This window comes from Suricata suricatta, chromosome 9 (genome assembly GCF_006229205.1).
Source record: "Suricata suricatta isolate VVHF042 chromosome 9, meerkat_22Aug2017_6uvM2_HiC, whole genome shotgun sequence".
Classification (NCBI taxonomy): domain Eukaryota; kingdom Metazoa; phylum Chordata; class Mammalia; order Carnivora; family Herpestidae; genus Suricata; species Suricata suricatta.
This window is the reverse complement of record NC_043708.1, coordinates 127,695,547-127,719,320: the sequence shown is the minus strand read 5'-3', so window position 1 is coordinate 127,719,320 and position 23,774 is coordinate 127,695,547. Positions and strand designations below refer to the sequence as shown.

The 23,774-nt window shown below is 40.5% G+C and overlaps 1 protein-coding gene across 6 annotated transcripts in view; it reads left to right on the top strand.

The window, feature by feature from the left end:
• MCTP2 (multiple C2 and transmembrane domain containing 2) overlaps nucleotides 1-23,774 on the top strand; it is a 244,352-nt gene that overhangs the window by 206,289 nt on the left and 14,289 nt on the right. For 5 of the 6 annotated variants that reach the window (XM_029952127.1, XM_029952125.1, XM_029952126.1 and 2 more), the window contains 3 exons: nucleotides 935-1,057; nucleotides 4,521-4,562; nucleotides 19,566-19,675. In XM_029952127.1, the coding sequence (XP_029807987.1) occupies nucleotides 935-1,057; nucleotides 4,521-4,562; nucleotides 19,566-19,675 (275 nt within the window). Of the gene's footprint in view, nucleotides 1-934; nucleotides 1,058-4,520; nucleotides 4,563-7,399; nucleotides 7,486-19,565; nucleotides 19,676-23,774 lie in introns of those variants that run through there. The other variant, XM_029952128.1, reaches the window with a different exon arrangement.

Here is a 23,774-nt window from a genome sequence, read left to right as displayed (position 1 = left end):
AAGCTAACAGTTGATAACCACCAATTATCTTATTTCATCTTCTGGACTCCCTGTGAATTGGAAAAGAAAGTGAGGCTCCTGTTCTGAAATAATTTTCCCACAATTTCACTCCTGCCTCATGTTTAATTATCATGGGTTCTTTCTGTGTTCATCCTAATGTGCTTGCTTGTTCCTTGGAGGTAGGACCATGTCATATCGTATTCCTGTCTCCAGTGACCATTGTCACATGGGTACTTTGGCTCAAACCCAAGCTCTTGCTGTCTTTCTTTAAGAATGGGTCCCAAATTCCAAGGCCAATAGAAATTGGGCAGGTAAAGCCCATACCTGGTCTTATATAGGCAGCTCTAGCCCATGACTTTCTGGTGACCAGCCAGCCTCAAAATTAGAAAATTTAACATGTTTTAAGGAGATTTTAGCCATCTGAAGGGTTATCTGAAATATTTGGATTTTTAAACACGGGCAGCCAATTTAAAAAGTAATCACACTCTACAGTTCAAGTAAACCTTACTGTTGGCAAAATCTGCCTCTCTGAGACCTTGGAGTTTTCCATACTGCTTTATTTAATTCTGGTAAACCCGGGAGCAAAAAAAACTGAATATGGTTGATAGGGTAATGGGATTTCCAGGCTACTGTATTGTCCATTTCAGAGAGAAACTGGCCAACTCATTTCTGTATTTTCCTCAATTTACTTCCGGTTTTAAAATTGTGTTAAATTGTGTGTGTGTGTGTGTGTGTGTGTGTGTGTGTATGTATGTGTGTGTGAGAGAGAGAGAGAGAGAGAGACAGAGAGACAGAGAGACTCTGTCTATAAACATTCATACAAGCTACTGTAGACAGTGTCCTGGATTTAATGTCCATAAGTCAATGAGAAGGATGTCAAAATTACTCCCAGACTGACTTTTCAAGCAGCGATTTTGTCTTGTCCTCCTATCAGGTATTTTTGGTCACGGTCTGGAATTTCGAACTGTACATGGTCCCCTTGGCCTTGTTACTCCTCTTCATCTACAACTTCATCATCCTCACAAAAGGGAAGACCAACAGCATCCAGGACGGCCAGGTGAGCAGACATTCCAGGGATTGCGACATTTGACTAGAGAAAATTGTGTGAACAGCCAACGCACCACCACCAAATCATGGCCCACGTCCTCTCCATCTGCGAGGGGAGGAGCAACTTTGCACCACATTTATGTTATCGCGGAAGACATTTATTGGCTGTAACCCTGGAGCATTCCTTCTAGGTTATGGTCTTGAGTCTTGACCTACGTTCTTAGCTTGAGGAGAGCCCTCTGGTGCTCAGTCATCGTTACCAAGCCGGCAGCATATTTCAATGTGTGCCCATCTGGTTAATTACAAGTTACTGTGAATAACTGTCCCATCCACTGGGGGAAAAATGCCTTTGGCATCTTCTGGAACTCCTACAAGGCACAGACAACATTTGGGAGGCTAATTCAGGCCTTTCCACCCAAGCGTCCTTTGCAATTTCTGCCTCTGGCTGAAGCCCTCGGAGCTTTACCAACTGCCAGGGAAATCAGAGGGTGGGGGACCATGAGCACCTCTGTTTTGGGGTGCCCCAGTCTTATAAATCTCAAGCTGCCCATGGTGTTGAAGGAAGCGCCACCAAGGCCTCTTCTCAGAGACCTACCCTGGCATCTACTTGCCATACTTATTCTCTGACTCCGTTTCCCCAGCCCAGAGATTCCTTTCTTGCTCTGGCTTAGCAGGAACTTATATTTATAGACTTTATGGTATTAACTTGGACTTCCAGATTCAAGAACCAAATTTTAAAAACAGAAATCTAAGAAGGATGCCTGGATGGCTCAGTCATTTAAGGATCCAACAGGCTTAGGTCATGATCTCACAATTCATGGGTTCAAGCCCTGTGTCAGACTCTGTGCTGACAGCTCAGAGCCTGGAGCCTGGTTCAGATTCTGCATCTCCCTCCCTCTCTCTGCCCCTCCCCTGCTGTACTCTGTCTCTCTCTTTCTCTCTCTCAAAAATAAATAAAAATTAAAAAAATAAACAGAAATCTTAAGATTCTGAGACATGATAACAAAATACCTTCACATTGGATTTTTCAAAATTCAAAAGCTATCTTCACCCATTTTTCCTTACAATGCTATTATTTTTTATTTTTTATTTTTATTTTTTTATAACAGTTTATTGTCAAATTAGTTTCCATATAACACCCAGTGCTTCTCCCCACAAGTGCCCCCCACCATGACCATCCCCCCTCCCCGCCTTCCCCTCCTCCTTCACTCCATAGTTCATCTCCAATAATGGGTATTAAATAGATGTTTTGCTACTTGGGATAGAAGGGAAGTAGAGAAACTGAGTGGGCAGGGAGCAAAAACATCAAGAAAATTCAAAATTCTATTCTGTTTGATATTTTATTGCTTAATGCAGTAGCCACGGACACATATCAATAGTAAGGGGCCTAAAGATGCTAGAATGAACTAATAAATAAATAGCTTTAAAGTATAGGATTGCTTAAGGACTAAGTTTCACAGAGATACAGATGAAGGGAATTTTCAGAGAAACATCTTTAGTAAAAAGTGCTATCAATGAACATTTTTACAATTTCTGATCATATTTTATTTTCCAGCCATATATATGATGTGTGTGTTTTTATAGCACGTGTGTGTGCAAACATGTATGCATTTGTAGTTGTCTATATGCATACATATGGGTATATTAGTATATGTAAGTGCACGTGCATATAAATGTGTGTATGTAAAATCTTTTTGATTTATAGAACATTTTCAAATTTCTTACCTATTTTTTTAAGCTTATTTATTTTGAGAGAGAGAGTACACGTGTGTGAGCTGAAAAGGAGAAGACAGAGAGAGGAAGTGAGAGAATCCAAGCCTGTTCCACGGAGCCCAAAGTGGGTCTCAGTCTCACAAAATGTGAGATCATGACCTGAGCGGAAGTCAAGAGTTGGACGCCTAACCAACTGAACCACCCAGGCACCCCAAATTTGTTACCTACTTTAATCTTGATAACGTAACTATGAAGGAGGCATGAATTACTATTTTCATTTTATGCTTGATGAAACTAAGCCCCAGAGTGGCCAAGGGATTTGTTCAAGGTCATAAAACAGAAAGTGCTGGAACAGTGTCTTCAGCTGAAGACTTTGTCCCAAACTGAAGACATCTAACTCCTAATTACAATGTTTTTCCTCTCACAACGTGTTTTTACTGCATGTGTTTTTACCCATATGCTTTCACAAAAGGGGTGCCCCCAATGGTGACTACGTGAGATCTCCAGCACCTGTGGGGCGTCACACACAAGGCTGGCGGAAGGTCGTGGGCATTCTGGGGGGTAGTGCAGTACCAGCCCTGGAGAAATAGCCCAGTGACGACTCCGTGCGTTTATGGAGGAGAGCAGAGTACTCTCTGGATATTTCAGAGTCACTTTTTTTTAGGAATGTGATATTGACAATTCTGTTTACTACTGGAACAATGGCATTGGAGCAGCGTGCCTGACCTTTGCAAGGTGGTTAAGCAGAAAGCTAAATGTTCCCGCTCAAAACCACACCTGGTTTGTCTGAGCTACCAAACCCATTGGTTGTGTGCCAACATGTGTCGGCTTTTAAATATTGCGGTTTTAGGGTTGACACTTGTCTCTTAAATAGCCAGGAGTTTTTAAAAGTCTGTTTTGAGAGTGAGAGTGAGAGTGAGAGTGAGAGAGAGAGTGCAGGGGCAGAGAGAAAGAGAGAGAGAGAGAGGAGAGAGAATCCGAAGCAAGCTCCACACCATCAGTGCAGAACCCAATGTGAGGCTCAAAGTCAAGAACCATGAGATCATGACCTGAGCCGAAATCAAGAGTTGGACTCTTAACCAACTGAGCCACCCAGGCGCCCCAAGCCAAGATCTCGAAGCCAATCTGAACAAGCGTATTCCCAGCACCTGGTGCTTTGGCACCCCCCAGACTAAAACCAGGTGCCTGTGAGTCCCCATCGGAGCCCAGGTTTCCTCCCCTCACCTGCCCCTGCTTCCTCCCTGAATCCCAAGGAAAACAATAATAATGCACAGAAACCTGTAACTTGTTCTTGAGATTGATTATATTTAGCCTAATGCATTTCCTACTGTCTAATGTTTCAGTAATGGCCCCAAAGGAAAAGCGCAGTCATTACAACAATGAGCCTAGCACACACCGAGGACGGTGCTCTCAGCCTTAACATAGCAGTTGGCTCATTTGTCAGAAGAAGAACAAACTGTTTACAGAAAGTACAGCCTGGCAATGCATTTTTAAAGCTGGATGCCTTCAAAGGGCACTCGCCTAATAGCTTTATTTATAGTTAAGTTTTATGTAGATTATGCATACTGTTTTATAGGCTTGCCACAGTGTCCCTGAACTTTCAAAGCATTATTTTCTAAGAGGTTATAATGTATTTCAAAAAAAAAAAAACACCAGTGCTTCAATTATGTAGAAAACCTCGAAAAGTGCGCACGGCTTTAATTTGCATTTGGTCATTTCAGCCGATGTTATATTAACAAATTGCGGTTTCCCCTTTTCAGGAGAGCACAGACGTAGACGAAGAGGAGTGTGACGATGACAAGGTGGGTGTGCTCAGGAAAGTTCACGAAAGGGACTGTGAATGTCGTCCACAGATAACGTTTGACCTGGTTGAGTCAAACCCTATTTTGTTTTCTTTGTTGGTAGCGTGGGTGTCAGGTATAGTAATGTTTTTGTAATTTCCAAGGGATATCACTTTTTAAGATCTTATTAAGCAAGGATTAAAAAAGATCAAATATAAAGGGTCACTGAAATACTACATGGAGCGTCCCTAAAGGAGGCTTGTCATTTGACGTGAGCGAAGGTGAGCCTTCCTTCGGTGTGTGAAAGGTACAGACGAGGTAGTCGAGGAAGTCCAAAGGACAGCAAGTGAATTTGCTGTTCCTTCAGCCTCCTGTCTGAGCTCCGTGGGGCGGTCACCCACTCCAGTGCCTGTCACTTTCCCAGCTGCTGCTGGCAGAGTTTTCAGCTACATGTCTGTGTACATCTGTCCTTTTCCTTCTCCTGGGAGAATCTCTCAAATCTGCTGCTTTTGTTGTCATTACGCTTTCAGACAAACCTTCTGGAATATAATAAAAAAAAAAAAGTGAAATGCCAAATGAGATGCTACCAGCCTAATGGACTTCCAGCCCCCAAGAACCTGGGAGTACATGGGGTTCATGAAGGCAGTGCCTGGGAGGCAGGCCGGAGGGGGAAGAGGGGCACGAGGGGGAATCGTAAGCGTTAAGTGTGCAGTATAAAATGCCCAGAAAATAGCAACGAATTAGAAAACACTGGCTCCATGACACAAACAGCCTTAAAATTAATTGGGCAAGCCAGATGGTTTTGCCCATTTGAAACAACTTGGACGGATTACAGAGCACATCGTATTTGTTGTGCTAAAATGCTCATTAATAGCAAAATAATAAAATACACTCTAATAATTTTTAAATGGAATTGACTCTCAACAGAACAAGGTCACGCAGACGCAACTTTCTTCTTGACAAATCCATGCGTGTTGCTTCCGAGCGGTGTGACTCTTAGAGCGTGAAAAAGTTGTGGCCAGGCAAACATGTCCGGTGATGGGATGTTTCACTGAAATAAGCACAAGTGCTAATGAAATTCTTTTAATGCTTCACAAGCAGAGTTCTCGATTTGATGTACCAAGGCTTGGAAGTAGGGAAGATTTCCTTCGCTGTGTCTCTGTCTGCTCAAATGAGCCCTCCTTAGAGAAGCGAGTCATCTGCTCTTTTTTTTTTTTTTGAGGGTAGAATATAATTTTTTTAAATGTATAGTTTATTGTCAAGTTGGTTTCCATATTACACCCAGTGCTTTTCCCTACGAGTGCTCTCCTCTGTGATGTGCTCCTTTAGAGGTAGTTGTGACCACGTGTCTGTGGCCCATCTGATAAAACAGACCATCCAACAAGAAGGCAGGGAATGAGAAAGTGGGGTTCAGTAAACAGGCAGGCAACCTCTAATGTCCGTGGTGTCTAGACCAGTGGTACCTTCTACTGAGGTGCCTCAAAGATGGTCTGGGGGGTCTGGGAGTCTGGAGGTGGAACCAGTTGGCCAGTGCCTTGGGCCTTTCTAGACAAGGACAAGTAGGTCGGAACCATTGCATCTACATGGACAAGCCTTGGAGTTCTTGCATTTGTCCAAGCATGGACCTCCCCATGCAGATGGACCAAACCCAATCCACGCAGAGGGCATTGGCCTTGGGCATTCCTCATTGCCTTCAGGGCGACACTGTCCTTGAGATGCTTTGATTGTGGTATTTTCATAGGACCTTTTAAGAGCCACAGCAGGGCCCTGTGTGTTGGCTTCCTCAATTTTATATGTCGATGAAATCATCCAGAAGAATAAGTCTAAAATGAAATTTTGATGTCTAGGTATGCCTCTTTCTGCTTAACACAACCCTTCACCTGTTAGGCAGACTGGCAAACTTTGCAGTCCTTATCAGTATCTTTCCACTCACACTTTCCTATGAGATTTATAAAGGATAGAGGGATTTTCAACTTTAAGACTTCTGGAGCCCACGTCATCCACATATATAGGACAGTCCATCATTTCTTTGCACACAGAAGCCTCCACACACAAGATGTGCTCGTCAGAGACCTGCACACACAGGCACGGGGCTACTGCCCTCCATGGTGTGCTGTTTCGAAGGGCTTACCCACAGAGCCCTTCTGGCTTCTGTTGCATGTTAGATGTGACAGACCAGGCTTCTGGGAACTGTAACACACCCAGTGAGCGATGAGCTGTTTACAAATTATAAACACACAGCCGTTTCCTTCCAAACCAGAAGAACAGAGGAACCTCCTTGCTATCCAAACTATCCATCTTGGAAGTGACGCTCCTTAATTGCCAGTGCCCCTTCCCACCAAATACCATCACAAGGGACTGTGGAAGATGAAAGCACATCAGGGCCCCTCGGCCAAGTTTCCTCAGGAGATGGACACATTCCTGTCTTCTGCCTGTCTCTGATGCACAGACCAGGACGTGGTCTGGGGTCTGTCATCCTTTTATTGTCTGGAAGGGGGATTGTTGTAAAATGACATCACTGTAGCCTCTTGCTCTTTCTCATTGTCAGAAGTCCATGGTTGTGATCTGAATTAGAAGCCAAATGTGACTGCACAATTTTGCCTCCCTTTTGTGTGTGTATGTGTGTGTAGACTTTCAGAAATAACATAGAGCCTTCTTCAGGTAACTAGTTTCTTGGCTTTTAGGAAACTAAAGGTACAGACTAAAACGTGGAAGAGAGGAAATCTTTCTCTCTGATTCCTGATGGCCCATGGGAGAAATTGCTCGTTACAAGTATAGTTTACTGGGGACCCTTGAACAAACAGATAATGGCTAAGTTCAGCCAACAGCAATCAAGTGACATTTCCGATTTCTATTAGATTCCATGTGTGGAATTCTTCTATGTGAACCTTATTTGTACGGATGGATTACAATGAAAATTGCATTAATTTTCTGCACAGTAAAGGTCAGTAATTGAAGCACAAACCAAGAAACTATTGTGTAAAATGCTGTATCCCATACTTAGGAAAGGTCACACAAAGCAATAATATCTTGTTTTCATTGCAGTAGGTATAAATACTTGCATTAGACTTTCTTTCTTTTTTTCCAGCCCAACAAATGCCTACATAGACTATCTCAGCATTTACTATTAATATCAGCAAGAAGAAATCATAAGGGCATGTAAGAATAATAATAAAAAAAAAAGCCCTGCCTGTTGGTATGATAAAGAAATTGCACTGTGATTTCTGCACTGTGAGCTGGTGTGCTTTTAACTTGGCCATCAGAAATAGGACTTGAATGATTTGTTTTTAGATTGTTAATGAATGAACAATTGTCTTACAGTGTGTGGAGGTGGGGGGAGTCACCATTCTGGGTCAGTTATGAGTGAAAAACAGGTCTGGATGTTTTTCTTTAAGAAAATAAACATCTAGGGGCACCTGGGTGGCTTAGTCGGTTAAGTGTCCAGCTTTAGCTGGAGTCATGATCTCAGAGCTCATGAGTTCGAGCCCTGTACTGGGTTCTGTGCTGACAGCTTAGAGCCTGGAGCCTGCTTCAGCTTCTGTGTCTCCCACTCTGTCCGGACCTCCCCTGCTTATGCTCTCTCTCTGTCTCTGTCTCTGTCTCTCTCTCAAAAATAAATAAACATTAAAACTTTCCTCAAAAAGAAAAGAAAGAAAGAAAAGGAACATCTACAGTGGCGCCTGGGTGGTTAGTCAGTTGAGTTTCCGACTTTGGATTTTGGCTCAGGTCATGATCCCAGGGTCATGGAATTGAGCTCCATATTGGACTCCACAGTGAGCATTGAGCCTGCTTGGGGATCGCTCTCCCTCTGCGCCTCTCACCTGCTCACATTCTCTTTCTCTCTCCCTTTCTCTCAAAAAAAATTTAAAAGTTAAATTAAAAGATTAAAAAAATAAACATCTAATCCATGTTTGTGGATGGGTTGCAGGCCATTTTAACCTGAAAGGATGCAAATTGAATATTATATCTCTATCTTCTTTTCACAAATTAGGATATCATCATTAAAACTTAAGTGCATATTTTGGGGCACCTGGGTGGCTCAGTCGGTTAAGCATCCGGCTTTGGCTCAGGTCATGATCTTGTGGTTCGTGGGTTCGAGTCCCATGTTGGACTCTGTGCTGACAGCTCAGAGCCTGGAGCCTGCTTCAGATTCTGTGTCTCCTTCTTTCTCTGCCCCTCCCCTGCTCACGCTGTCTCTCTCTCTCTCTGTCTCCCAGAAATAAATAAATAAGAAAAATAAATAAATAAAATTTAAGTCCATATTAAACCATCAGTTTCGGTATTTAACATGGTTTCCATTCTCCGAGCTGATTAGGCCACTCATCCCAGGCCGAACCTTCTTGGGGAGACAAGCACGTGGCATATGTGTTTCGAGAGAGTTCTTTCTGTAGTTGAACGTGCATAATCCCGGATGAGTGGGCCATGTACACTATGCCTCGTTCCTTCTGTTTCTAGAGAGAAAACAATGATCTATCGCGTCTCAACTGTCGTACTTCCCAAAAGGGAGACCGACCAATGTGCTTGGAGGAAGTTTTTTTTACAATCTCACAGAGAGAGTAGTTTTGCTTGGGATTCCTCTGCACTTTCTTAAGAATGCTCCAAACACAGCAGATTAGTTTGATTAGTGATTTCTTTTTTTTTATCCCAGTGACATAGCAGTGGTACTTTGAAAAGATAAAGTATGGTATTTTTAAGAAAATCCAAAGTCAGACAGTATCTTTGAAAGGTTAGCAATAGTTTAATACACACACATACATACACTTTCAGGGCACTTGTGATTTATATACAGGGCACATTGTGGAGGACCTGTTTAAGGATGATTTTCAGGGAAATAAAGTAAATGGTTGCTCTATATTAACTCCTTTTAATTTGATTTAATGTGATTTTTAGTGATGAAGTGATTTAATTGCTACCATTTCTACCCAACCATCTTACTTTCAAGACTTTAATATTAAAATGGATTCCAGCCAATTCTTAATGATCATTTTACACATGTTTTGAATGAGAAAGGATAGGCTTCCCTATTTCTGGCAGTCTTTTCTCTGATCCACTGACTTGCTCAAATTTTTCTTTGAAAAATCAAACCCGCGTGCTTCATTACCTTTTGAAGTCGTCCAGAAATGTTATTAATCTGACCTTTTGAAGCATTACTCATCACACCATGATCAGGGTCACAAATATTCCTAGAGCTGGTGTGTTTTCTTTGTGATTTCTACCACAAGGATTATACTTGGTATATTATTCGCAGTATTGTGAAATACATAGACTACAAATTAGGTGGGTTGTCTATTTCCTTATGTGCTCTGTCTAATGGAAGAAAGTCAGAGACTCTGGTTTTATAGACTACTGGGTCTAGATATTTAATTTCTCATTGCCTAAACTTATTACATCATGCTAATTAGAGTACATTGGACATTGCCTATCCGTTGTCCACGAGTCATTGTTTTTCTGAAGATAGTAGCTGTTTCTCTTGTCTTTCCTAATGAAACACCCTCCGTTTTTGTGGTTTGCCCTAATTCCAGACTATCCAGTGAGTTTACAAGATACTTCATAGGAAGGTGAATATACCTCTCTTTTCCTTAAAGGAAAAGTAATAATTTAAAGTAAGTAAGAAATGACATCAAAGTAATAATTTAAAACAAGGTTATTTTGAGTATTAGCTGAATAATTATATTTATAAAAATATTAATAGGGGCGCCTGGGTGGCTCAGTCAGTTAAGTGTCCAACTCTTGATTTCAACTCAGGTATGATCTTATGGTTTGTGAGATCAAACCCTGCACCCGGCTCTGTGCTGATAGCCAGAAGCCTACTTGGGATGCTGTCTCTCTCTCTCTCTCTCTGCCCCTCCCCTGATTCATGTACACTCATGTGCTGTCTCTCTCTCTCTCAAAATAAATAAATAAACTTAAAAAGATAATATTAATAGAGTGTTTACAACTTGCAGACTGTTTTTATACACTTGAGCTCATTCAGTACTCAAACCATTAAATTTGGTATTCATTCCCCCATCTACAAATCAAGAGAAATTTTAACCAGATAGGATAGCAACACAAATCCAGTTCTTCTGACCTAAATCAGATTTATTTTTGACCATGCCACATTGTCATGAAGGAAACCAGTCATTAATCTATTGGTTCATTTTTCTGCATTGTTTCACATTTATGGAGTGTTTTCTCCCATGTTGAGCCCCTATCAGTACAAAGATAGCAACTATAAATATGGCACTCTAAGTAAATAACCAGAGTATAGTGTGATGGCTACTTTCATTAACGTTGGTCCCCTATGTTGGGCAGTGAAGAGGAGGCATGTGGAAGACTCAGGAAAGGCTAAAACAGGTGATGTTGGAGTAGAACCTTAGGGTCATGAAGAACACTTGTGTTGCTCAGTTGCATTAGTGTTCTATCTTCCGCCCACCCCATTCTTCACCTCAAAGAAAACAAAGGGACCCACACAGCAAAATCAACAACTGCCACATTGTATGTTTACCCACAGTAGGTACAGAAGATGGCTCCAGCCCCTCTAGGAAACCACTAGCCCCATTTGCCTTGGGGTAGAATTTGTAGCATCTGTCTGTTGGCATGGAGAAACTTCATCAAATCAGTTTTCCTGAGCCCCAAATTCCAAATCGTTACTTTAGACTATTTCCAACTTTCCATTTGTGTTTTATCAACATCTTCCTCTTGATGTTGTTCATCCTTTTACTTTCTCAGCCCTTCCATGCAATACCAGATGAGGTTCTTTTCACAAGCCAAAGAAACGTGTTGGTAAATGCCAGTCAGTGTGGAAGAGCTTTGTGTAATGAACAGATAGAGCAGTCTAAACCCACTTAGAAATGACAGTGATGTAAAATCCAGTCTGTTTTATATTCATTTTCCAAAGCAAAAGTAAACTTGAGAAGAAAGTGCTTCCCTGGAAAAGTGCAGAATTTTCTCTCCATTTAAATATCATAGACCATAGAGTTGACTGGGTGAATGTGCCTGTTCACATGCGTTTGTTCACATGTGTGTACACACACATTCATGGGAAGAAGTCCTAAAGCCAGTTCCCAGTGCAGTAAGCAGGCTTCCCAAAGAACAATTTTTAATCTCATGTATCAGAAATATTGCTTCTTATTCTTTATTATGACAGATGCTGAGGGGTTTTTTTTTCATGCTAAATGCCACTCAGTCTATTTCTGGTGTTTATAATTCTTCAAGCTTTCACATTATAGGCTTTTAATATTCCATAGGATAAGACAGACCAAACATACTCCCATGGAAAGTCTAAAGTTATAGTTTTGTGTCTTTGCACTAGACGGCTGAAATGATTGGAAAGATCTTGAGACAGAATTTTGCGTTGATCACTTTTGGGAATGCTTCCCATCCGGTGACAAATACTACTCCATTTTTAAGCATGTCAAAAAGATTTTTTTTCTGACATGGTCAATTTTCAGGACTATCTTCCTGGTTTGGCTTAGGTAATTAATAGAGAAATGAGGATTTTTTTCCCCCCACATCAGAACATGTGGGAGAAATTTAACGTAACATGCTGATTATATAATTAATTCTGAGTTGTAAATTCATTTTGGTGGCGTGAATTCTCTCCCAGAGGCTCAAAGCTAGTTTATTGTACCTACAGGGCTGTAGTCATTGGAGACGTGGGGGAGACAACAAGGCTCGAAGAGGGATGATGACTTTGCCTCCTGATTTATTTTTGGTTTTGCTCTTAAAGAAAGCACATGATTTGTCCTTAATTCGCTGCTTACAGAACTTAGCCAAAGACTTGGGTGTTTGTTTTGTTCTGTTTTTTTCACAGTGAAAAAAAATGGCAATCTTGCTTTCATCTCTATATAACAATGTACATTTTTATGTTACAGAGTTGGCATTTTTCTTACAATGAGTGCCGCTCTTTTTATATAGTGCGTAAGTAAACAAAGGAACCTTATGAAACATGAATTCCGTATCTGAAGAGTTCCCTGCTCTCATCTCGTCCATTATATTGTATTTTGGGGCTTTCTCATAAAGGAGACCCTAAATCATGGAAATTGACTTAATGCCTCCCTGGTTTTTTATGTTTGTAGTTAGAAGTGAAATCCATTCTTTCTCAGATGTAGGGATCTAAGAGTCAAGTGCATGTTTAGACACAATTATTTTATGCGTTTGTTTAATGACACTCATGGCCACTGCTATATTTTATTACACATTTCCCTCTATAAATAAGAAGCCTCCAATGTTAAGGAAACACAGAAGCACATGCGGTAGCCGTTCTGTCTTTCTGAATGAATCTGTTACTCTTCCCAGGCAATTTGGTAGCAGCAGCAGATGTAATGTTGTGTTTGCTAAACTGTTATCACCACATTCCGTGGTTCAATCTGAGACGTGTAAATAAAGCCAGCATGATGCAGATAAAAGTGTCAGATGATCTTTCATACAACGCCGGGCAACATGAGTAGACTTGTCTTGGAAGATCATTGCTTTCAAAACTTAAATTAACCTTAGTATTCTTTCAACTAGACCAAAGGTTTTTTTCATTCTTTTATCTCTTTGCATTCTTGAGGGGAAGGGACTTAGGTTTATGAAGTACCTAGGGTGTGCCAAGTGTTTTACTGTATCTTTGGATAAGAATGGTATTTAATTCTTCAAACACTCAATCAGGAAAGGATTAGGCTCTCCCTTCCTCCAGATAGCAAAATCAGGATTCAGAATGGGTGAGGAATTTGCCGTGATCACCAAACTAGTAGATGACAAGACAGAGTTGAACCCAGTCCATTCTGACCATAGTTTATTAATTCACAAAATGTGCGGGTCTGGGTAGAGCTGGTAAGTTTCATGGTATGCTTGTTTTTCTTCTAACTTCTCACTGGTTGGTTCATACAGTCGCTGTTAAGAATCCCACTCTTAAATACAAGAATGGAAAGAAATGTTTTTGAAATATTTTCAAAAGGCATCATTTAACCTACACTTGCGTGAGTGTTGGGCAAAATAATGCTGGAAAGGACGAAGAGGTAGAAATATGTAACTGAACAAGGTATCTCCAAATTATATATCCTACAGTAAGGAAAGAGAACAGAAAGCCGCAATCATCACAGAAGCAAATGTCAAAACACATGGGAGTTGAATGCCTACCTTGTGAAATGTCCACTAACCACTTAAGGGGCTTCGAGACACACTTGCTCTGGAGTTAAGTTCTAGACTGGAATCAGTCCTCTGCCATAGGTCCTTTTTTGTCCCAGAAACTTTCCATTTACTGTTTCCCCCCCCGTTTGCATGTGTAGTGACCAGAGACCTCCCTGACACCAGGTTAAATCCAACAGACGCCCAGGCATAACCCGTCTATTTTCCTGACGCCCTAAAACCTAGCTTTAAGGGAAAGCTTTGGATGATCGCTGGGAACACAGTGTGCTCTCAGATGAGTTCATCCCTTCTCCTCTCAAGCAGGTGGAGAAGCATCTGAACTTTCCACCTGAATCAGCCACCTGGCACACTAGCCCATTGTGGCATGATGATTGTCAAATCTGTAAGGTCCAGAAAACCTCCAGACTGCCAGTTCCGAGCAGTTAGTGGGAAAGATGACAGATTATAGGGTGAGTGTGTGTTAAATATATGCAGAATTAAACAGTTCTGTGCATAAGAGAATAAAAAACAGTTTGAACATGTTTAATATAGTGTTTTGTTTCACTCATTCCAGTGAATAAATTCACCCTTAACTTTTTTTCCCCCTACTGTTGGGTAAAGCCTTTTTAATGAGTGAATAATAAATTCAGAGTACACATTTAGGAAATAGTCATGTAATGGGGCGCCTGGGTGGCTCAGTCGGTTAGGTGTCTGACTTCAGCTCAGGTCATGATATCACAGTTCATGGGTTCAATCCCCGTGTCGGGCTCTGTGCTGACGGCTAGCTCAGAGCCTGGAGCCTGTCTTTGGATTCTGTGTCCCCCTTTCTCTGACCCTCCCTGGCTCCTACTGTCTCTCTCTGTCTCAAAAATAAAACACTAAAAGAAAAAAAGGAAATAGTCAAGTAATAATTCCCTCTTTGTCAGGATCATTGGTGACATGCTAACTAAATAGGTCTGTGTTTACATTTCTTGTCGCCCCCTGGGGCCATGATCCTATCATCTTAAGTTTACAGATAAGTAAACATAAGTTACAAATCTGCTTAAGAGGCTTCAACAGTAGTTACTCTAAGAAGACCATTTCTGGAAACGTGCTTTTATTCATGCCGCTGAAAAGTTGTGTTTAACTATCTCTCTGTGGAGTATGACTTTTCTTTTAGATCAAATGACTGTTCTACATTTATTGATTTTCCATCCCAAGGTTTCATTGTACATATAGGGAAAAACGGCAAGCTAGCTGTTGACATGTTAACTCCAGTAGCACCAATGTATAAAACACCTTGGGCAGGGTCAAATAATGGCAGTCTTTTCTGGATGACATCAAATGACTCAAACAGAATATCAAATAAGTTCATTCTAAAATTGTTTTTATTTTTGTATCCACTATATGGAACCAAAATGAAGCTTTTACTAGTTAGTTTTACAAATGATAAAATCTCTGGCATCAGAAATGCTGTGGTATATTTAGTTGTAACATTGAGCATTGGGGATTATTTAATTTGGTAGTGATAATATGAACGCAAGCTTAGATGAGGGATAGCATCATGGCTAATATGGTAATCTTACAAAATGGGGGAATCTGTGAGATAGAAATGTACTTGGGATTGGTCACAGTGCCCTGATTTTCCATGATTGTGTACAGATAAATGATTACTGCTCCATCAATTGAATTAGAAGCTATAATGTTCACATTTATAATTTTTTTCCATGTTTAAAGATTTTATTTTATTTTATTAAGTAGTTTATTGTCAAATTAGTTTCCATACAACACCCAGTGCTCTTCCCCACAAGTGCCCTCATCCATCACCACCACCTCTTTTCCCCCCCTCCCCTTCTCCTTTAACCCTCAGTTTGTTTTCAGTATTCAATAGTCTCTCAAGTTTTGCGTCCCTCTCTCTCCCCAAATCTCTTTCCCTCTTCCCCTCCCCTTGGTCCTCCATTAGGTTTCTCCTGTTCTCCTGTTAGACCTATGAATGCAAACATATGGTATCTGTTCTTCTCTGCCTGACTTACTTCGCTTAGCATGACACCCTCAAGGTCCGTCCACTTTGCTACAAATGGCCAGATTTCATTCTTTCTCATTGCCATGTAATACTCCATTGTATATATATACCATATCTTCTTGATCCACTCCTGCAAGAGCGGAAGAAGAAAATATAAATAGTTTTTAAAAAATTAATGTTTAATTATTCTTCAGAGAGATAGAGAGAGAGAGAGAGCATGAGTGGGGAAGGGGCAGAGTGAGAGAGGGAGACACAGAATTCAAAGCAGGCTCCAGGCTCTGAGCTGTCAGCACAGAGCCTGTTGCAGGGCTCAAACTCATGAGCCATGAGACCATGACCTGAGCCAAAGTTGGATGCTTAACTGACTGAGCCACCCAGGTGCCCCTACAATAGCTATAGTGTATATGTACAGAGCGTTGGGTAACGACAGCAGAGTTTTTTTGTGACAAAGGTATGTCAAACATAAAAAATGTATATCAGCATGGCAATGTGTACTCTGTTTTCACTGCTGGTCATCAGTCCGACTTTGAAATCCTTGAACCTTTGAAGAGCTCTTAGTCAGTGTAAACATTTCCCAGAACTATTGAACTGTTGTGAAAAAAGGAATCTCTGTAATTTTTGTTGAATTTGTGTCATAATCTGTTGGAAATTTTTAATTAAAATAGTTGATGATTAAATGCTAAGTGACTTCATCTTTGAAAGCTTATAGTGAGTGGAAGTGAATTTTTTAAAAAGCTGGCAAAAAAGACACTGCATTCTTTTTTTTTTTTTCAATAACAAGGAGTATTCAGCACAAAGTAAACTATGAGGTCAGATGCTGTGTGTGATTCATTGTTTAAGTTCTGAAGTTTCCCTTTGGGATATCTCAATTTGTGGGAAAAAAATCTTTTGATATTTAATAGGATAAGTACATATCTTACCCAAGAATGGAAGGAAATTGAGAAGCCATTTATTTTTCAGCATAAATTTTGTTAAATATTAGGAAGAATTATTGAAACAATTTACTTGAAGTTTTATCTTGAAAAGATGTTTGATAATGTTCATATGTAGCCTTTGAAAATATTTGCACTGAAATATATGTAGATCTCAATATTTAAAAATTAAAATTGATAATGATTTTCTCCATGTAACACATTTTTTTGGAGTGAGATTTCAAGGTACCACAGTGCCTGTGGAGAGAGTATTGTCGTAATTAAAATTATGATCCACAGTAGAGTCAATTAAAGGTGTCAATTTAATGACTACTAAGTGCAACTCTGAAGATGATTAAGAACAATTTTATGAAATATATAAAAATATGGCATTAAAAAGTACATTCTTTTGAAAAGTACCCTGACCTGGGATTATAAATAGATATCACTAGGAAACCAGTTAAATATGTGGATATGTAGCACAAATAATCATTCTTTACATATCATTTAAAAATGTTCTGATAACATAAATACATTTCTTTTGTCTTAATATACAAACTATGCTTTTTAAAGTATTTGAAGGACTATAATTTTCAAAATAAAATGAAATGGTTATGTGGATCCACCAATATGATAAAACCAAGTTGACACTTGATAATTGTTTCAAAAATGATATCATTCTGATTACTTTTACTCTGAAAGGGGGAGAGATTTGATTGGTAAATTACTGTCCTTTTAACCTAGATGTGGTGGGACTCTTTAGCCTTGTGTTTGAATATGAAATATGCAAACTAAAACATCAAATCCATGAAAAAGTAAAAAGACCTTGTGATAAAATCATTTATTATTTTGGTTTACTAACTTCTACTTGGTTCACAACCAGAATCTCAGCATTTAGGTGTTTTCTAGGAAGGGGGGAAAGAACAATCAAGTGAACTAAGACACTTTTACAAAGTTGAACCACGAGGAAATTTGAGTCATTTTCCATGAAATTGTTTTGACCCAAAGCATATACTGAAAAGAGGAAGCTACTTTTGCCCTTTGGGTCAAATTCCCTGGTGCTTTCAAATCCTTCTTTGTAAACACGAATACTTACGTAGCAGACAGAGATGGGTTTTTATCATTGTGCCCATGAATTGATGTTGTGGATTGCTGAGCATGAATTAGGTTGTTCTGGTAACATATCTAATTTTTAATGCAAGCTGCTTGAAGAATTAGAGAGTAAGGGAAATAAGGAATTAAAAGTGGGGATAAAAGCAGGGGAAATGTCTTGCAAGTTGGACGAACTGAGAAGACACAATGATCCCACCTTCCCCTTCCATACAGAATGCTCGGATTCAGGAGTTCAGCCCAGAGGGTAAGATGTTCAAACCATCTCAGTGCCATCCGCTTCACCGATGAGGGGCTGACAGCGGAGCATCCTAACCTCTGCCCTCTCTGTGGTCTGTTTTGGTCATGTACCTTCAGAAACCAGGACAGGTGCAAGAGGGGAGTGCTTTTTGGCATTTCTTCCATATTGGTGCTTTTACCTACAATCTCCAACTGGGCGGTGGATTCTCCTTCCCATGCAAATTGCGTCCAGTTTGATGGAAAACTTAATGCAAGAGGAGAGTGAGATATTTTCTTTCACTTCAGACGTTATTCTTAAAATTGTCTCTTCAATTTAGAAGGTTTTGCTCTTAAGCAGAATTCTAAGTCAAGTAGAAGTCTAGATACAGAACAAAAAAAAAAAAAGCTTTGTTAGATTTACTTGAGGTTTAGGTATTATATATTAGATATAGTGGCTACAGTGACCCTGATAGGCAAAAGCCAAGAGGATACTCACTGAATCCCAGTCATGCTAGGGTTTCCAGGAAGCTAGATTATAATATCAGAAGATAAGAAATTGTATAAAAATACCACAGTTTAGAGGATAGTCTTTTCTCCAACATGTGAGGAATTTCCAAATTCATTTTGTAAGCATTAGCTGCCTAACATGGTAAAACACAGTTGAGATTTTCTTTTTATTATTTAAAAATGTTTTTTTTAATATTTATTTTTGAAGGAGAGAGAGAGAGAGAGAAATCATATTTGGGGAGGGAGGGAAGGGGCAGAGAGAGAGGGAGACACAGATTCCAAAATGGGTTCCAGGCTCTGAGCCATCAGCACAGAGCCTGATGTGGGGCTTGAACTCTCGAAGTGCGAGACCATGTCCTAAGCTGAAATCAGATGCTTAACTGATTTGAGGCACCCAGGCACCCCCACACTTGAGATTTTCTATAATCAAAGTTAAGGATAATTTTCTTAGCAGGCTGAATTCTGTTTCATGTGAAGAACTGGAGACCGAGGAAGATGAACTTGTATTTGCTTCTAATTCTATAAAAGAAAAACCAGTCAATCATTGGGCAGCCTCCACAGGGATCACCTGTGCAGGACGAAGTCTCCAGCAGGGACTCTGTAGTCTGCCTCCAGCGGCCTATTGTGTTTCTGAGGCAGTTGCCAAAAGTTGACTGAAATGCTCATCATTTGCAGTGGGTTTAAAACACAACGAAAACCGCAACAGAGTTTGACAAAGAAGCCACAGTAGTAGGAAACACATCATCCGGCTTTCCAACATACCGTGTTGTGTCCTGCTAAAAATGTTTCTGAAGGACTGTGAGGGGACATGGGTAAGGTAAGCTGGCAGATAACCTTGTGAAGCCAGACAGGACATAAGGGTCAGCCAAATGGAAGGAGTTGCAGAGTTTTCTAGCAGAAGTAACAGCTACCACAGAAAATGTAGTTCTTAGCTCTGCAGAGTTTCCACACATCATGTCCTCATACTGAAGGAGCCACTGAGACACTTGGTGAATGGTTGTTTCTGAATGACTGGGCATTCGTTCTTTGGAGCCAATAAATATGTACGTTGTGGACAATGGGATTCATCTCTGGAAGTCAGTCTCTGGGTGATAAACGTGATTATAACACGGCATGGTAATTTCTATAGCGGGATAATAAAAACAGAGTGACCAAGTTAAATCTTGCCTTTATGTTTCCTAGGAATCCGAGAAAAAGGGGTTAATTGAAAGAATCTATATGGTACAGGATATCGTTTCAACTGTTCAAAACATCTTGGAGGAAATAGCTTCTTTTGGAGAAAGAATTAAAAAGTAAGTTCTACATTTGTGTTATGTTTGAAGTAGAGCTGGCATCCATAAGGACGGTGGGGGTAAGAGGGCAGGGAGGGGAGGGATCAGGAAATGCAAAAAAAAAAAAAAACAAACAAAAGCCACAGTGTTTGGAGCAAGCCCTATTTATGTTTGTTGGTTTGTTCTTTGGGCTTGTCAGCCTCACAGTTGGACAGTGCTTCAGAACTGGGGTGACCATATGGCCAATTCACACCAATTGCCCTGACATCATTATTTCACTCTCAAAATATCTTGGTTTGGGTGATAAATTATAGTGTTTTTTTTTAAAATAAGAATATCCTATTCAGAAATATAAGAAGGAAATATGCTCTAACGTTGCCTTTTTCAGCTAAAATGTAGACCACAGTGAATGCCTTGAGTGATTCTTTTTTTCTCAACTTACCAAAGAATGGTACATCGCTTGGAGCATCACAGATAAAGATGTGAAATTAATTCATTACATGCATGGCTGCCTTAGGACAGGGGTCAACAGACTTTCTTTATAAGGGGCAGTGAGTAAATATTCTCATCTTTATGGACCGTAACTACACCCCTCTGCTAAGTATAAAATCAGGCATCATCAATACCTAAATGAATGGGTGTGATATGTGTTCTAACAAAATTTTATTTACAAAAACAGGTGGCAGGCTAGAGTTGACTTAAATCCAGCCTGTCACTTCCTACCTTCGGGCACAGGACTAAATATCTAATGGAGTCTCTGTTGAGAAAGACTCTTTCTGTGATTCATGTTAGTTTTGTTTTAAACATCAAGAACTGTGTATAACTTGGTCTTCATTGGGTATCAATGAACAGAGCAATTTTTAACTGTTTTGGCTTTTAAGTTGGAACTTATTTCCTCCTTTAAGTCCAGAATTATGTAAACAGTGTTGTTCTTTCTGAAGATTAATACTTTTTCTCTTATTTTATTGGCCATTCTGATTTCTTTAAGTAACGAAGATAATACTTTAGAAATTGCATGGGTAGGGGCACCTGGTTGGCTCAGTTGGTTCAGAATCCCACTTCGGCTCAGGTCATGATCTCATGGTTTGTGGGTTCAAGCCCCGTGTCGGGCTCTGTGCTGACCGCTAGCTCAGAGCCTGGAGCCTGCATCAGATTCTGTGTCTCTTTCTCTTTCTGCCTCTCCCCTGTTCATGCTATCTCTCAAAAATCAATAAATGTAAAAAAAAAAAATTAGAAAATGCATGGGTGAAGAAGAGATTAAAATTAGTGCTAAAAGCCAAGGGAGAGTTTTATATATCGAGATGCAGGGAAATCATGAGTTATAATTAGTAGCAGGAAATAGAAATAGTTAATATGGAACTTTCTATGGATAGTGATCTTCTCAGTTCCTTATCCAATTCAGGCACTCTTGAGTGGTCATTTATTATTGGCATAGTAAAACATGTTTGTTTTGTTTATAAAATAGGTTATAAATCATCTTTAAACAAATTTGGTATTACTGAATTTACATGTTGCTATTTCCATTATCAATGTCTTAGAAGAAAAATTAAAGAGGAGGAAGATTTTTGCTTACATATGTTGATGTCTACTTGCTTTTTTCCTCTTGATTTTATATAAATTGACAAATGTTACCCTAAAAATTGTTTCACAAAAGCATGTGACAATAGAAAATAGTCAAATGATGAGGAGGACATGATACTTCTTTCTTCATTCACTCATTAACTCTCAGTTCTAAGTTTCAGGCACTGACTTGATCGACGAATGAGAAATATTCCATAAAACCATGATAATAGCACCATCAGCTCATGTCATGTGCCGGCCAGACACTGTTGTAAACCCTTTACACATAGTAGTATCTTTAAGATGTTACTGAAAGGAATCAGATTACAGGATTCCAACATACCTATTGAGTAAGGGTTGTTAATCTACCCATTTTACAGATGAGGAAACGGAATCACAGAATAACTCTGTAGCTCAAGGTCACAAAACTAGTAAGTGAAGAAGCTTAGATTTAAAAAAAAAAACTGTTTTAATGTTTATTTACTTTGAGAGAGTGGAGGTGGGGGAGGGGCAGAGAGAGGGCAACACAGAATCCAAAGCAGGCTCCAGGCTCTAAACTTTCAGCACAGGGCCCGATGCAGGGCTCAAACCCATGAACCACAAGATCATGACCTGAGCCAAAGTCAGATGCTTAACCGACTGAGCCACCCAAGCGCCCCAAAGAAGGTTAGATTTTAACCCGCCCTCCTTACTACTCCAGTAGGATGTCATTTTCATGTAGGGAGCCATTTCCCAGTGCAGGAGGACAGTAATAAGACAATTAGAATGTAGTTGTGTTGATGTGAGGTGGAGGTAAGACAGGCTGTCAGGGGAGGTCTGACCAGCCCATAAAGGGATGTAGGAGAGAGAAAGACAGAGAGAGGGCAGTTCCAAAGAAGCAATACCTTAACAGCATGTCTGATAAAGGGAAGAGATAGTTGAGGAAAGACTCAAAGAATGTAGGAGTTCTACTCATCAGTAAGTAGGAGACAGTGTACAAAGGTTCAAAGCCCAAGACTGTGCTAGATACAGGGAGATGTGTGGGGTTCAGTGTGTCTGAGTGATAGCAGACGGTGATGGTGGTGCATGGAAGGTGAGGCAGATCATACAGGCCTTGAGAGGATGGAAAAATTGGGTAAGGAACATTCTGGCAGCAAGGAGGAGAAGAGGATGTGGAGTGAGGGCAAGACCGAGGAAGGAAGGCCATGTCATTTGGCAAAACTGTCTCCACGCTTAAAGGTCTCCACCAGACAAATGTGGCTGTTGTGCAGTTAATAATTGTCAAGGAAATGTGTCTGATGAGGGAAAAGGGCAGGGTGATTTAGACGGGCCCCCATCCCTGCAGTGCGTCTGAGGGGCAGCTGTGCCCAGCACAGCTGTGGTGGCCGAGGCTGAGATGTATTTTCAGCCATGAACAGAGTACTGTTCTGCCCAGCTGTGGCACCGGAAGGAAGGCTCAGGAGGCCCTACTCCTATTAATTCTTTGGCCATTCATTACTACCGTGACCTTCAAGTTCCTGCTAGGCAGTCAACTGGGATGGCATGTGTAACTGTGTTGGAATTCCATTGTAATTCAGTGTTTAAGGACCAAGAAAACTTTTACCCAACTTCTGGCAGCTAGTAAATAAATAAGCTTACATAACGCTCTCAGAGCTAGGCTTCCTGGTTACTGACCAGGAAGACCCCCGATCCTATTTTCTTTTTCTACTCTTCTCTACTTTCTCTAATATTGTACTCATTTCAAATGTATGCATGTAACAGGCTGATGCATTTACTGAACATGTAGCATCTAGAGGATGTCAGACAGCAGGCTGGATGGGTCTGACGAGTGCTGTATTTTATATGTCCTGTCCCGATGGAGTGTTGGCTTCGACGCTTGTATCTTTGCATGGTCAGGGAAGTCTCCATGGAGGAGATAATGAGAAATGTAGGACAGAGAAGCCATCCCTGCAAATGTTCCAGAGTCCAGTTTGGAAGGCACATTCATAGGAAGCAGAACGCCTCTGGTTAGAAAGTGGCGTGGTCGAGAAATACTAAGCAGTGAAGATGAGGAAGGAGGTCAAGGGCAGCTTGAATCACAGAAAGGACATGGGGAGTGATAGTTTGATTCACCTTGTGTTTACTCCAAGAGTGACATGTTGAAAGGAACAAAGAGCAAAGGCAGACAGACCAAAGAGAGGGCCAGAAGCTAGGTGTGAGGAAAAATTCACAATGTTGTATAAAACCATGCCTTGTGAATGAAAGCATCATGTGGAGTACAGTACAAAAGAGTAATCTAGAATTATATGACCAGGCAGTCCTGTTTCCATTTATAGTAGAGTCAGAAGACTTCGTTTGTCCTAGACCAGGGAAAATAATGGCTCCGTGGACATAAAGGTCAGCTATTGGGACACCCAGTTTGGGGTAGAAGTATCAATGGGGCTGGATCTCTCTTACCAGATGTAGCCACAGTCATTTTTGATTAGTCCTTTGGAGCTGTGAAAATGATATTCTTAGGACATATTAGTAGGCCTGAATGATGGAATGAATGAAGATGATTCACTGATTTTTTTTTTTTCCCCAACTCATTGAAGAGTGTGGC